Source organism: Harpia harpyja, chromosome 6, assembly GCF_026419915.1.
Source record: "Harpia harpyja isolate bHarHar1 chromosome 6, bHarHar1 primary haplotype, whole genome shotgun sequence".
Taxonomy (NCBI): domain Eukaryota; kingdom Metazoa; phylum Chordata; class Aves; order Accipitriformes; family Accipitridae; genus Harpia; species Harpia harpyja.
Window position 1 is genome coordinate 25,129,347 of NC_068945.1, and position 14,947 is coordinate 25,144,293.

Sequence of the window (14,947 nt, forward strand, 5' to 3'; positions counted from 1 at the left end):
GTTTCCTGCAGGTGTTCAGGGGCTTGTCTGCAGCCTGGGTATGTCACACCACGCCACGTAAACCCCCAGGCAAAGTCCAGCCTGGTGATGAGCAATGCACAGGATCCTGTTCTACCCTTTACCGTTTGCATATGTGAGGTTAAATGGAAGGGAAAATCAACGCAGCGTGTCTTTCGGTTGGAAAACTCAGGGGAGAGGCAGCTGAAAAGCCTGGCATTCACCCAGCTTTTGCTTTTTTCCAGGCGACCTGGTGTCTCGAGCGATGCACCACCTCCAGCCCCTCAATGCCAAGCAGCACGGGAACGGGACGCCGATGCACCAGAAGCAGGGATCGCTCTACTGGGAGCCGGAGGCTCTGTACACCCTCTGCTACTTCATGCACTGTCCGCAGATGGAGTGGGAAAACCCCAATGTGGAGCCATCAAAAGTCACGCTGCAGACCGAGAGGTAAGAGCCGCTGCACGGTGCTTAAAGTTGTGGCGAAGATGTTTCGTTAATAAATCAGCCTGGCTGGCTAATTGCTAATTACAGCTTGCGCGTGAGAGGCTGTGGAGCAGTCTGGTTTGGTTTAGGATCACCTCTTTGAAATGCGTTTCTCTCACCGAAGCGCTGCGTGGCTGACCCAATATATATCAAAAGTGACACCCAGTGGCTACATACAGCAAATTGGTTCCAGATGTGCACTTGGGAGAGATTTCCTTTTCCTTTTGTTGTTGCTCAGCTATTCTGTGTTTTGGAAAAGAAAATGAGAACTTCTATTTCTGGCCTAGCAGGTTTGGGTTTAAATGTGTTTTTTCTGCGCATTAATAGGGCTCGACAGCTGTGATTGGGGAAGTGGAAAATGAATAGAGTAGTGTGTAGAAAGGAGAGATCGTTAAAGACGCTGGGCTCCAGCCGTGCCGAGTACCCGGGTGCAGGAGTAACCTCGGGGCTGCCCTGGCCGGGGACGTGGCAGGCTCCAGCTGAGCTGCCGTTGTCCCCGCTCCGGGGATGGCCAGGGCAGGGGACACACGCCTGAGGACCCATCCTGACTCAGGATCTGCCGTAAGGCGAGAAGGAGACGTCCCTGAAGCCGACGATGGGGTTACCAAATGCCAGCAGGCAGGCAGGGTGCTCAACGCAGGGCAGCTCTGCACCCGGGCACTGCAGAAAGCAACCGGGACAGCTTGCTGGCCAAGAAAATAAAGTCATCTCCTGTCAAAAGCCCAGCAAACCCGCTAGTAACACAAGCCTCCACTTGTGTGCTAATGCACACTGTGCTATTTCCCTGCTTCGCTTCTCACCAGCCCTAAACCAGGCTTCCCCAGTACGGAGACGAGAGGAGTGGCTGGTGCTTGGAAAATGCTGGGTATTCATTTTTAGGATGGGTATCGTGGTGATGCAAATGCAAGCTGCTTTTTCAAGCTGGGCTCCACATTTACATCCCAATGTCTGTGTTGCGCTGTACGTGTGAGCCAAACTCGTCTGCACATGTGCCCCGAGAGCCGCGCATACGGGGCTTGGTTATTGTTTCAGTATAAGTTCTGCATCTCAAAAGCAGCATTTGAGAGTCTCATCGTATGTGTAATAGTAAATGGTATATAATATGATATCTTCATTGAATTACTTTTATATTGATTCACAGAAAAGCATACAAGATAAAACTCTGGCATTAAAGATGTTACTGGGAATTTTGCCATTTGCTTTTGGATGGCATTTTGTTTCTTTTCAAGTTTGGGTCGCTCCGTGAGCATGTTTGTCGCTTTTTGCGCTATTGTTTCCAAAGTATGAAAAAACCCAGAAGGGAAACGACAAGAATGCAGAATTTTCTAATTTTTCTAAGTTATTTTTAATCTCATGATTTGTCAACCAGCCTTGTTATTGCGGAAGGCCTAACTTGTGTCCAAGAGTGTTTAGTATGCACAAAAAAATAACCAAAATTAGAAGATACCCTCGCCTGATCTGTAGTCCCCATCTGTGGGAGTAATGCCACTGGAACCAGTGGGAGTATAAAAGTGGATAATGCTGAGGCTCTGGTTTTGTAAGATTTCTGCAGGCTTCCCTGTGGAAAGTGAAGAGGGCAGGAATATTTGAAAAATCACTTTTAGCATTTGCTTTAATAGGTTTTTCTTTCTCTGAGGTCACCTTAATACATGTTCTCTTCGTTAGAGCACTTGAAACGCTGATTATTTAAAGCAATTGTTCTTCTTTGCTTTATTTTGAATATTCTGTCTGGCAAGATGTCTTCCTCTGGCAGGGCAGTTTAACAACTGCGGTGTGTGGTTAGGGCCAGAGCAAGTACTCGGTGTTATTGCCAAGAGCTTGTGGTCACTTTTGGAAGGAGCAGATACTCCTCCTGTTGCCTAATCAACCATGCGTTAGTACTTGCTGCTGGAGTGGGAGTGATGCGAGGGTAAGCGTGAGCCCAGATATTTCCATGGAGTTGTGCTCTGAAGCTTCATCAGCTGGATTCAACCATCTTGTGCTGCCCGGAGAAGAGATCCGTGAAGCTGACTTCTCCTTAGTCCTCTGAGGAGCATTTCTACCTATTTCCCATCTTTTTTTTTTTTTTACATGCAAGCATGCTTTGTGGTCCATGATTTATTTCTGGTGGTTTCAGTTTCCACGATGGGTTTTTGTGCGTTGTGGGGGAGTGGGTTTGTTAAACATGACGTTTTTATATGCAGAATGTTTGCAAACTTTGTGCCGTATCTACGTGCCATATTGCCTCTCTTCTTCTCCAGCTGTGGCAATTGCTTTTATGTTGGAAGAAGCCCAGGAGGAAGCAAGGAGGTCCAGGCGTCTTTCCCCATCTTTGGCCTCTCCGAGTCCCTGCTGGTGCAGAGAAGGCAGGACCTATGTGGATCTGGCTGTAGGCAGTATTTCCATGAAACCAGGGTTGTCCTTGGCTCATGTAAAGCCAACTTGGCTACTGTCTTGGCCCCCACCTCCCTGACAGTGCACGCCCAGGGTGCAGAGGGTTGTGGGATGCTGCCAGTGAGTTCCCCCGGCACTTGCAGGGCTTGGTGGCCCCGTGAGAGCTGCTCCCGTCCTTTCCTCCCGTCTCCAGCCCACCTGCATTTTGGCTTTGAACCAGCTTGAGTTAGGGAGCTGCAGGGGCTGGATATGGGAGGGAAGCCGGGACGGTGGCGGTCCTGCCTGACTTAGCACTTTCCAGCACAGAAAGTGTACCTCCCTCAAAGTCTTGGGGGATGCGTAAAATGGGATATTTACCTTTGAATAAATCCGGTGCTTCGTTTCTAAGGAGTGTTTCTCTGTGTTTGCTCTTCATGGAGGTAAAGAAACGAGAATGCGGTGTGTTTTTAATAGTGTTTGCCTTTATGTAAAATAAAAGGGAAAAAATTATTATACAGCGAAGCTTTTGCTGGGGAGGGCTGCTTTCATGGGAAGGGAAGGAGGTGGAAAGTGGCCAGGATTGCTCAGAAAACCTGGAAAAGATTCCCCACTTCCTAAATGCCAACAAACCCAACCGTAAGATGGATGTGTGACCCCCTCCCACCCCAAATTCATATTCTGCTTTCAGTCTGGTCACTCAGATTTTTTGGCTGTCTTGTTGGCACCAACACAAGCCAGTCCTGCTGGGGTGGGTTACCTAATGACCCCGGGTGCCATGTAGGCAGCTATTTTGGCAGGCGTGGATGTACTGGGAGGGAGTGGGGTGGACCTGTTTGTGGGATCCCCCTTCCGTAATACACCCAGCCGGGACATGATGGAGACATTTGTCTTGTACCGGGTGTTGCCTGCGAAAGCAGTGCTCCTCCGGTGCCTCCACCTGCGGGTGGCTGTGGATTATTTAGGTTTGTTCATTCTTTTGCTTTCCCAGGAATTAAAAAAAAAAAAAAGCGAAGAAATTGTAGATGAGGCCACTGTTACCAAGATTTCTTTCTTGCTTGCTGCTTCTGGTTTAAGAAAAGGATCTCTCCTGTGGTTCTGTTTTGCTTCTCAGCCTCTATAACACTTCCAAAATTATTGCAAGTAATTTCTTAAGCACCGGAAAGCGCAGAATCTGTAGTTGCAGATTTGTGTGATGGTTTTTTCCTTAAGTGGTTCCTTACCCACTTTTATTCACAGCTGTCTTGACAAAGTCCTCATTACTTCCTAACTCTCCATGTTCCCCATTAGCAACTCATTGAGAAGCTGCGGCTCAGCAGCTCAGCCCATCCAGAACCACCCATTAATTCTGCTCACAGGCAGCAAAATTCCTTCTCCAGCGCTTCCTCTGCTGCTCCGCCTTGGAGGAGCATTAACTCCCTGTACCACCCAGCAGCCTTTAGCTTTTCCCTCGAGTCGTAATTGAGTTGGTGGATACGTGTCTGGTTTTAACCTTCTTTTCACTTTTCCTTCACTGCTTTTCCCTGTGTGTGGAGCAATCCCTTAGGAAACTCCCATGGGCTATCGCTCACGTTTTATTTTTCTGCCTGCCTTTCACGCGTGTGTGGACGCACACACAAAAATATACACGTCCCCTGCACGTGCACACACATGCAAATTGTTGCCTGTAGTTGTTCGTGATTAATAGAAAGGGTTTGGGTTATCATCTGAATTTTGCTTCATGCTTCGGATAGTTATTAGTGTACCTGGCTAATTAACGTGGTGCAGCCCCCTTAATGAGAGGAGTGTTCCACTGCTATAAAATAACTTGAAGTCTTTCAAAGCACTTTCGTAACTGGTAAAGCCATGACTGTAGTACAGATTATACCCGTAGAACAATTTCAGTAAGAAGATAACTAGGGAAATGTGTCCCTGATTTAATTTATTATGTGGTACCAACTGCACGGGTAGGGCAGTCTCCAGCAAAGGCCAGCAGAGAGTGGAGGAGGGAATGATGGGGAAAGCTGATGAAGAGGTAAAGTGCTAGCACTGGGAGTGTGGAAGTCCTGCTGGGAAACCGGAATGAATCTTGCACCGTATATCTGAAGAAGGGATTACACATGCTTGATGTGCCAGTATGGCATAGTCCTGTATAACCCTATATATTTTTATCCACTATTCAGCTGAAAACCTCACATGGTAAAACTGTGGCCTTCCTGAACTCAAAGTTCAGCACCAGGGTTGATTTGACTGGGAACCACTGAAAAGAAATCCAGATCCATCCTTACATAAATCCTCTAGATTTGCATCTTAAATATCAAACCTCCCACTTTTTAAAAATCCCTTCAGAAATGGTATTGGCAGCTGCCTGCAGCATGTGAGATTGCCCATGTTACAAGAAATAGTTCAGGCAGTATTTGTAGCTCGGCTGTCAGACGGTATATCCTTGCTGGGCTGGAGCTGTATTCTACACCTAATTCATCAAGCTAGCCTTATGCTGTCCGTGGGATGGCTATAGGATTTTTTTAAATAGAGAAAATTACGTGCAGCCCTGCGAGAACAGCATGTTACCCAGGCTGTTCTGCGCCGCTCTCCCAACGCTGGCGTCTCTTCAGGGATTTATGCCACAGCCAGTCATGTCAAATCTGATGTCAAAACTGCCTGTGAAGTATTTCCCTGTTGTGGTTGCTGGCCGAATCACTGCTTTGACTCGGTTGCCTTTCAAGTCTCGGCCGTTAATGTTTTTAATGCAGGAGAGGCAACGGGGATGATGCATTCAAACACTGGATGCAAATTTAAAAAACATGACTTGCAGATACCCTTGTGTGGACTCTGGAGCACGGATGTCTTGGTACACAAAAGCATAAAGGTAAACCCTCCCTCTGCCGAAGCGGGTCTTGCTGAGACTTGTGTGAGAGCAAGGAGAATTATTGATCCTTCAGCCTGAACAAAATGCAGAATTGGCTTTTTCAGAGGCTGGTTACTTGGGTCACCCTTAGCTGGGCTTCTGGGGTGTTGGGGGAGCTGCCTAGCGTGGGATAGCTGCGTGGACTCGCGTGGGGCATCAGTCGGCATTGCTGGGTCCCTGGGCAGGAGCGGAGCTGGCAGCCTTCTGAAGGCATCAGAAAGTATTTCCTGGCACTGAAGGCAAGTAGTTTATGATGTAAATATAAAATAGGAGTTTTTCAGCTTGAAAACCCATCCGAAAAGTATGCTAAATGTAGGAAAAAACATGCTTTTCTATCCCAATAACACTAAAAATGGACTAGCATTGCATATATGGATTCATCATACATTCTGAATGAAAACTGTCAGAACTGAGAATGTTTTTCAGTTTGTATATAGGGATTTTCTTTAAAAACCACCCATGAAAACCTAAACATAAACCCAAACAAATGAAAAGACCTTTTCATAATGTTAAAGTTGCTGACTCATATCTGCAAGCAGAAACTTCTCCCTACCTGTGTCTAGATAGGCTTTTCCTTGCAAAAGTACGGCTCAGAAGTGCTGTTAACTCTAAAATTGCAAAAGCAGTCAGTAAAACAGCAGTGACCTGGGTGTAGCACTTTGGCTGGTGTTGCCACGCAGGTTTGCAGTCACCACTCCTTTGCTGGAGTGAGCGAAGAAACTAAACACCTACTGCAACAGCGTCCTCTGCAAGAGTTAAAGGATCCTGCAAAGAAATCATCCAATAATTGAACAATACAAAAGGCGTTTAAGTTAACGCAAGGTCAGTTCTATACAGCTGTGCACACTTCACAGCTGGTAAAACTGAGGGAGGGACAGCACGAGGCGGCTGTGGGAATTCACACCCGAATGGGATGAGTCCTCGGGAATTTCTCCATTCCCATCATGACGCAGACCATCAAGGCAGTCCTCTCCGTAGCAGTTGATTTTAATACATACAGCGAGAGTGTTCGTGTGGTGGGGCAAGGGCTCGGCATCAGAAGAGCAATGTGAAGTGCCCCTGGAAATAGAGAGGCTGCTGTGCTGCACTTGAAACAACCATTTTTTCTTTGAGGACTGTGATTATTAGGGGAAATCTCTTATGCGCACTTGATGAGCTCCTCGACCTGGAGCACACCGCAGGCTCTGCTATGAACAAGGGGCTGGTGGCCTGTCCGGGCTTCATGAGCCACAGCGGCGGAGGAGGGCTGAGCCGGGGTAAGGAGCAAAGGTGATGAGCGTGCTGTCAGGAAGGTGGTTTAAGTCTGCACGCCAGAGGAGGTGACAGGCGAGAAGCCCTTGTTTGGGACTCTCATCACCTGGCAAAAATGATTAGGGAGTCAGCTGCCGGAGGAGAGCTTGGGAAGAGTCCCCTGTCCTGGTTTCAGCTGGGATGGAGTTAATTTTCTTTCTAGTAGGTGGTATAGTGTTATGTTTTGGGTTCAGTAGGAGAAGAATGTTGATAACACACTGATGTTTTCAGTTGTTGCTAAGTAGTGTTTAGACTAAGTCAGGGATTTTTCAGCTTCTCATGCCCAGCCAGCAAGAAGGCTGGAGGGCCACAAGGAGTTGGGAGGGGACACAGCCAGGACAGCTGATCCAGACTGGCCGAAGGGATATTCCATACCATGTGACATCATGCCCAGTACATAAACTGGGGGGAGTTGGCCTGGGGGGATCACTGCTCGGGAACTAACTGGGCATCGGTCGGCAAGTGGTGAGCTGTTGCATTGTGTATCACTTGTATATTCCAATCCTTTTATTGTTATTATTGTCATTTTATTATTGTTATTATTATTGGTATTAGTTTCTTCCTTTCTGTTCTATTGAACTGTTCTTATCTCAACCCATGAGTTTTACTTTTTTTTTCCCCCCTGATTCTCTCCCCCATTCCACTGGAAGTGAGCGAGCGGCTGCGTGGTGCTTAGTTGCCGGCTGAGGTTAAACCACGACATCACCCCAATGGTGGGAACTGGGAGGAGAGAGTGAGACATGACACCGCTTTCCTGGCAGGGGGGTGCTGCCAAAAAGATGGATTACTCTCTGCAAGGGAGAGGGAGCGACTGGGGAGAGGAAGGACTGCTTAAGCTGCTGAGAAATCAAGAAGAGAGCGGGTGTGTGTGGCAGCCCTCCTCTTGAAGGTCTGGGCAGCAAGGTGGACCGTGACGTCATGGTCGGTGGGCAGCGGGGGTCTGCACCCTACAAAGGTGGTAGGGACAGAGGAAAACCAGGGCAAGGGGTTATTGGGAGCTGGGATTTGTAGGAGTGCTGGCCCTAGTGCTTTGCAATTCCAGCATTGCAGCAGACGGTGTCCAAAAAGGAGCTTCATCGGTCTTCTCGCAGACCTACGCAAAAATAATGCAGCATCCTATTGTGTTTTACAGTGCACATTTCTCATGCTCTTCCATCCAGTGATTCCTCCTGTTTATATATAAGTATACTGCCACTGATAACAATACTAATACTAATAATAATGAAGAATCCTGAGCTATTGCAGATGCGTGATGGGACTTTTAATATCTCTGTGTGCCAGCAAGCCGAGGAGGGAAATGGTGGGCAGCCCAGGACTGCTGCGCATGTCTCGGGTGGAGTGTGGGTTTGGGGCAAAAAGTGGCACAATTGGAGCAGGCCATACCTTACATTTAGGCCCCCCCAATAACATTTGCTTTCCTGATGAGCCAGTTTGTAATTCAAAGCGCCCCAGAGACATCAACCCTGCAAAAACCAAGAGAGGTTTGAGGTCTGATTGGGTGCGGAGGGGTCGTCAGCCCCGCTCCGGTAGGGAAGGTGCTGGGGAGAGGTGTGGGTGGGTGCTGGCGGGGAGCTGCCACGTCTGGGGACGATGCAGAGAAGGACGTGTGATATCCAGGACGGGAGAGGAAGGCGAGCGGTCGTCCCTCGCGGGGGGATGCCGGCTGGGTGTTGCCTGCAGATGTCTGCAAGGCACAGGAGCTTGTGGGTCCCCGAGCAGTCCCAAAATAGCTGTGAGAGGGGAGTGGGGCGGCAGGAGCGAATGGGGAGGGATGCTGTGCGGAAGGAGGAATCGGGGATGTGAGGGTTTGTGGGGCGGTGATAATTCCCTTTTCTGTTCAAGTAGGGACCCGGGGAGGGCATGCTCCAAGAGGAGCGTGACCGGGGGACAGTGCCCACAAGGGTCCAACCCTTTGGGGATCTGCTTTTTGTTGTCCTCCCCTATTCCTTCCCCACCTCCCGGCTCTTTTGCGTGGAACGGCGATGGCTCTGTGCAGAAACCTCTCCCTGCCTCTTGATCTGAGATGTTTTTCCCCTTAGATGACAGTTCAGGAAAATACAAGCCTGTGCTGAAAACCACCTTTTTGGGGGACATTACTTAAGCTCGTGCTTAACTTTGAACCGCAGTGAATTAAAGAGGATGGGAGCACGCGTTTAATGTTAAGCACAGGTACAGACATGGGCTGGAGGGGGAGGTCAGAGCACTCACTGACCTGCACCCCGGTAAGGTGCTTCTGCAGCCGTCATGCTGCTCCTGACTTTCCATCTCCTTCCAGTCAAGCCCAGCACATTCCTACCATGGTTAGATTAATTTAAGGCGTGTGCTTCCAAAGCATAGAGCTAGGTGACTTATCTGCTACGTGTCTGCTCTGGAACACAAAAGTACCGAACTCTCCTAGTTGTTACCTGCCTTTGTGCCAGAGATAAATATGCCAGTGACATAATGCATTCGCCTAACCTGTTTTTGCACGGTGTCATTTAAAAAGTGAAATATTTCTTGCTGATGTCACATTGTCTTGTGGGTTGTCACACCCCTATAACTTTGTGTTCCGCTTTCTTTTTTGGCACACAAACAGTATTTAAAATAAAAAAAATCCCCTTCACGTGGTGCATAGACTCTTGAAGGGTATTTTTAACCTATTGCACGCAGCCATATTTGGTTCTCTTCTCAAAATACAAATTCCCTGACATGCTTAGATACACAGTGATGATTTCTTTTGCCTTGGAAAAAGGAATGTAATACATTGTGAGCGAACTCCAATGTCCTGATGTAGGGACTGAAATTGGTCTTTAGAGAAAATCCCACTGCTTCTGCAGAACACTGATTCTCTTCCCCTTGGGGATTTATTGCACCAAATAGCCACGTTCATTTCTATTTCTCTGTTGAAGTTTGCAAGACCAGGAAAGTAAAAAAAAAAGCAATTTTATAGTGCAATTATCACAGTTCCTGTAAATAATTTTATTTGCTCTGCTCCCTATTGTGGTGGGGCAGATTTTGTGCTGGCTGAGTTTCTGACCTGCACAAGAAGAGGAGAAAGCATGAACCCCTGAGTCCCCTGTTGAGCCATGGTCCTCTGCTTATCTGTTCACCCAGCAGATGTTATAGGAAGGCTCCGTACAAGCCTATCTTCATTTCTGTGGTCCAGACCACATTCTCTCATGCAAACCATAACCTAGAACTGAGTTTCCCTTGAATTGTTTTCCTAGCACCAAGTTTTGTGGGTAACTATATGCATCTCCACACTTCCAGTGTGATTTGCGGCGCCCTTTCCGCTGTTTGCTCAGCAAGTGTTGAAAACAACTCCCACCGATCACTTGTCCCCAGCTCCTTAACGCTGCGAGAGAGGGTCCCTTCTGCTCCGAGGACACGTGTCGCAGGTGACCTGGGAAGCAGGTCACCTTCCAGGAGCAGACACACTCTTGCTTTTCCCCTCTCCCTCCTCTGACTGCTGCCACCATCACGACAAATGAGCTGGATTATGGAAATCGTTTTACAGAAGCTGCGGGAGATTTTCTGTCCTTATCTGGCTCCTTGGGTGGCCACGGCAGGTCTGGGGAGAGCAAAAAGCCTTGGAAACAAATGCAGCCTGGTCTTGAGGTGACAGCGATGTGGTTGAATAGAATAATGATGAAAGTGGCAAGTCGGCCAAAGATGTCATACTTCAAAAAGACGTTGTTCATTTAAGCGCCCGTGAGATTTGGGAACCCAGCGTCCTAGGGAAGGTTGGTGGCCTCAGGGCTTCTCTGTCCTTCGGCACTTTTGAAATATCTCATCCCTCCTCGAGAATATTAATATCAGAGCTATGTAAAGTCAAGTCTTCAAAAGAGAAATAAATGGCATAAAGAGCTATAAATAGGAAAAGGATATTCCAGAATCAACATCATCTTAAATAATTTTTCTCAGGCTAGATCCTTCTGGGATAAAGTTACATGTTTAAAATGTAAAGTACTTGCCTACTGGGCACCTAATCCAGACTCCCCCCCTCCATGAAGAGGGACTGCAGAAGGAAAGGCAAGTAATGGAAAGCAATATTGAATGAAAAGGAACAGGAGAAGAGGAGGGAGCAAAAGCAGGGGATGATGCTGCAGCAATAGGAATCTTTCCAATATTAGAATGTTATACTGAGGTAATAAATGGAGGGAATATACAGTTAAAGAGGAGGGGAAAAGGAGCCACATAGGAAATGAGACAAAAGAAAAAGGTTCAGCAGAAGAAGGTAAGAGCAGGTTAGTTACAGATATTCCTTGAGGACAGTAGTCATTTACAAGTTTCTCTTTTTTTTTTTTTTTTTTTTTTTTGGTTGTTAATATTATAGCAATCTCTGTTAACATCCTGTAGCCATGGTATTTACTTTACAGTGTGGATGAAACAGCCTCACTCTGTCTAAATAGTTTTCAGCAGTCCTGTTTAGACACAGGACTTTCGGCACAGTTTTCAAGTAGCTCTTGGACAGATTTATTATTTTTTAATGATTTTGCAATTTTTAGAATTTTGTAGTATAGTTTTATAAAGAGGGATTTCTTCTACCCTTCCTCATCCCTTCCCCACACAGACTTTGTCTCCTGTGTACAGCTGCGGAGGAGACACCATTTTGGACACGGCAGCTAGGTGATGAAGCAGCCGCAAAGACCTGTTGAGGACAGGAGGGCAGTTGCTGCAGCTTGCATTGCTCTGCGGATTTTGTCTACCTTGATCTAACAGGCAGTGACCTTCCAAGCTGTTCAGCTGCAGATATTTTATTATTTTTATCTCCAAACTAGGACTTGGAGCTATGATTCTCATTAAAGGTTTGGCATTTATCTCTTGGTCCCCAAATAATTTTTAGCATAGATGGGGAAAACTGTAAGCTTCGTCTAAGGTTTGGGCAGCTCTTGCTAGGACATGGGGCTGTCCGGGTCTTGTGGAGTGAAGGACCGTGTCTCCGATAGCATCCACACTTTGCTCAAGTTGGGGCTGTGGCCCAGAGTCCCACCATCCACTTTGGGCAGGCACTTTTGTGTATTTTTGCTCAAGTGGCAGAACAGCTGGTACCCAAAGGTGTAGCGCTTTGATACCGCTAAAAGTGAAACGAAACAGTCTGAGTTCTGACACTGCTCACGGATAACCTACACAGTACATCTTGGCATCTTGGGGGGGGGCATCCCCTCTCTTTGCCCTGGTTCGTTCTCCCATCCCTCTTGCAAAGCGGCTGGGGAGCGTACCCAGCCCGGCACGTCAGCCAGAATAGGACGTGGTCCTCTGCCAGGCTCCTGCCCTCTTTTCGGGATATACTGTGGGAAGGATGCGGCGGGGAGGGAGGGCTTGCCCGGCGGGTGCACTGACCTCAGAGGCGCCCCATAAATGAGCGTGGCTCATAAATCTCACTCTTCAAATACTCCTGCTCTGGAGACAGGGTGAGGCATCTTGATTTAGACCTGCTTGAAATTAGCTGAGCCAGTTTGCTCTCCCAAGCTTTTGTTTTGCTTGTTCCCTTCTCTCTCTCTGTATAATATATATCCTCACACATACATACACATGCACACGCACACCCCCCTGCCCTCTGTCTCTGTATACCTGTTATTTCTGACGCTAGTGTACTGTAGCATTCATGTCTGTGTGCTTTCCCAGGCCGTTCATTGTGCTGCCTCCCCTGATGGAGTGGATACGAGTTGCCGTGGCTCACGCGGGGCACCGTCGCAGTTTCTCGGTGGACAGCGATGACGTACGGCAGGCGGCGAGGCTCTTACTGCCGGGAGTTGACTGCGAACCTCGACAGTTAAAGTAAGTCCACACAAAAAATCGGCTGCTTTGTGCAAAACGTGTCTCTCTTTCCTAGTGAGAGCGAGCGAGCAGGCAGGCAGAGGGCTCTGTTATTGCCTTGAGAGGTGCAGGGATGCTCGGGCTCGTTGCTGTGTGCGTTGCAGAATCGGCTCCTGGTATTTGCTCACATCCGTGGATAAGCTGGTTGCATGGTAATGGGTGCCTGAATATCTCACAGCTGGATCGAGCCCGTAATCTGCTAGTCAGAGCTCATATGGTGGTGTTTTTTTTTCTCTTACTATTAGGTTCTGCTTGCTAATGAGGGGCTGAAATCTTCTGCTAATTGTCTGCTTCACATTGCTTTGCTATAAAATACCGAAATGTAATTGGCAGGGCTGCAGATATTTTTCTGGGCTTTGTTTTCAGCATTAATGCTTAAAGGGCACATTTAAACTTCTAGGTAAGACTACCTCTTGCAGTAAAATTGTATTTTTCATGCTAATGTCGGTTCAAATTAGCTGTAAATGTCAGCCTAGATAATTTGAGTTTTTCGTGTATCAGATGTGACCTTTTGGTTTTCTAATGAAGTCTTAAAGTATCTATTGCCAGGATACGTTTTTAGTGTCTGTTTTGCTGTATTATTATGTACATGTATAAAAGCATGATCTAGGGCTGTTCTGGAGTCAAGAATATATTTGGTTTTGATTTTCATATGAAAAGGCAATCTGAATCTGCCAAAGTAGAAATTACTCACTGCTATTGCTTCACAAATTTGTACATAAACCCCAATTCTCAGTAGTCTGCCTCTTCATACAGCAGTAGGTGCATTCTTTACTGCAACATAGAAAGCAGAGGAGTGATCTACATGATTAGCTGTGACAACCTGCATCGGAGCAGCTGCCTTCTATTGACTCTGGCCTTGACATGCTTTTTCACCAGAGAATATAATACTTTACTTTGAGATCTGCATAGGCTTTTCAATCTGCTCAGCTATTCAATATTTAATTGAAGAAATACGTTGAATTTCAAAAGCGAAATCTTGAGCATTTCAGATTTCAAATCTTGCCTGTAATTGCTTCCCTTTGGTGTGACCATCGTGGCCCTCATTTCCAGAAGTGCAGCGTTCTGCGTCCCTACTGAAATGTCAGGACTTATAGGTACTACGCACTTTCTGAAGACCTAGCACTTGGTTTTGAAAAGGCATAATTAATTTAATACCTCTTCCAGTATTTAGGTAGGATTGCAAATAAGGCAATAATGTTTCTACTCTACATCCTCTGTCTTAAAAATAAAGGTAGATACAGTTAAATATCTGTGGATTAAAACCCCACAATATACCATTCTTAAAATTGTATTTTCTCAGTGCCTCTCTCTATATAGAAAATGCCATCAACTGTTAGACAATTTTCCAGGAGTTTCAAAAATCATTTGAAGTTGGGGAGAGTTGTATTATGCTGCAGAAGAATTTATTAATTATGGGGAACAAGTCAGCAGTCAGTTTAAAGTTGCCACCAAGAATTAATTTCATAACGAATAGAAGTGATTGCTGTTGTCCTGCTTGTCTTGCAAGTGGGAATGAGCCTGAAGAGCGCAGCCTGGGATTAGTCAGTTGGGAATGAAAAGAGAAATCATTCCTGAGACAAATTCTGGATTTTAGAGAGACCAAACTTTGCAATGTGCCCTTATTTGACTGCAGGGGCCTGATTCACCCACTGATGTCCCAAAATGACAATCTCCCTCTACTGTGCTAGCAGGGGTCTGTAGATGAGTGTCTGCGTAGTTTGGGGTTTATTTTAAGGTCTGTGCCTACTGCTGGCGTAATGCAGCAGGTTCTTTGCATAGCTACAAATCAGACCCCGGCTGCCTGTGATCCTGAGATCAAAGGAAGGACTGAGCTTTTCTGAAGAATAATGTGAGCCATCAGGATGTTAATTTGAAACGTTGCAGCTTGTAATTTTTTATTTGTATTCAGTGCAGACCCTCGGCACTTCTCATTTCCACTAAGCCAAGCGCCAGCCCTTCATGCCTCCCCGTTAGGGAGGGAGTGTATCCAACTATCAACTCCTCGGCAAGCATCAATTCCATAAATGCAAACACTGGGAGGGGAGGAAAAATACAACAACTTTGCAGGGGATGGCTTTTCAAATAATCTGTGTGATGGATGACAGCTGAAGAATTTTGAATGCAGTTAGCTTGATA

General features: G+C 46.8%; 1 protein-coding gene across 6 annotated transcripts in view; it reads left to right on the top strand.

Moving 5' to 3' along the window:
- Positions 1 to 14,947, top strand: part of ABTB3 (ankyrin repeat and BTB domain containing 3) — a 192,916-nt gene that overhangs the window by 117,031 nt on the left and 60,938 nt on the right. For all 6 annotated transcript variants that reach the window (XM_052789751.1, XM_052789753.1, XM_052789752.1 and 3 more), the window contains exons 3-4: positions 243 to 447; positions 12,617 to 12,769. In XM_052789751.1, coding sequence (XP_052645711.1) covers positions 243 to 447; positions 12,617 to 12,769 — 358 coding nt within the window. The remainder of the gene's footprint in view (positions 1 to 242; positions 448 to 12,616; positions 12,770 to 14,947) is intronic.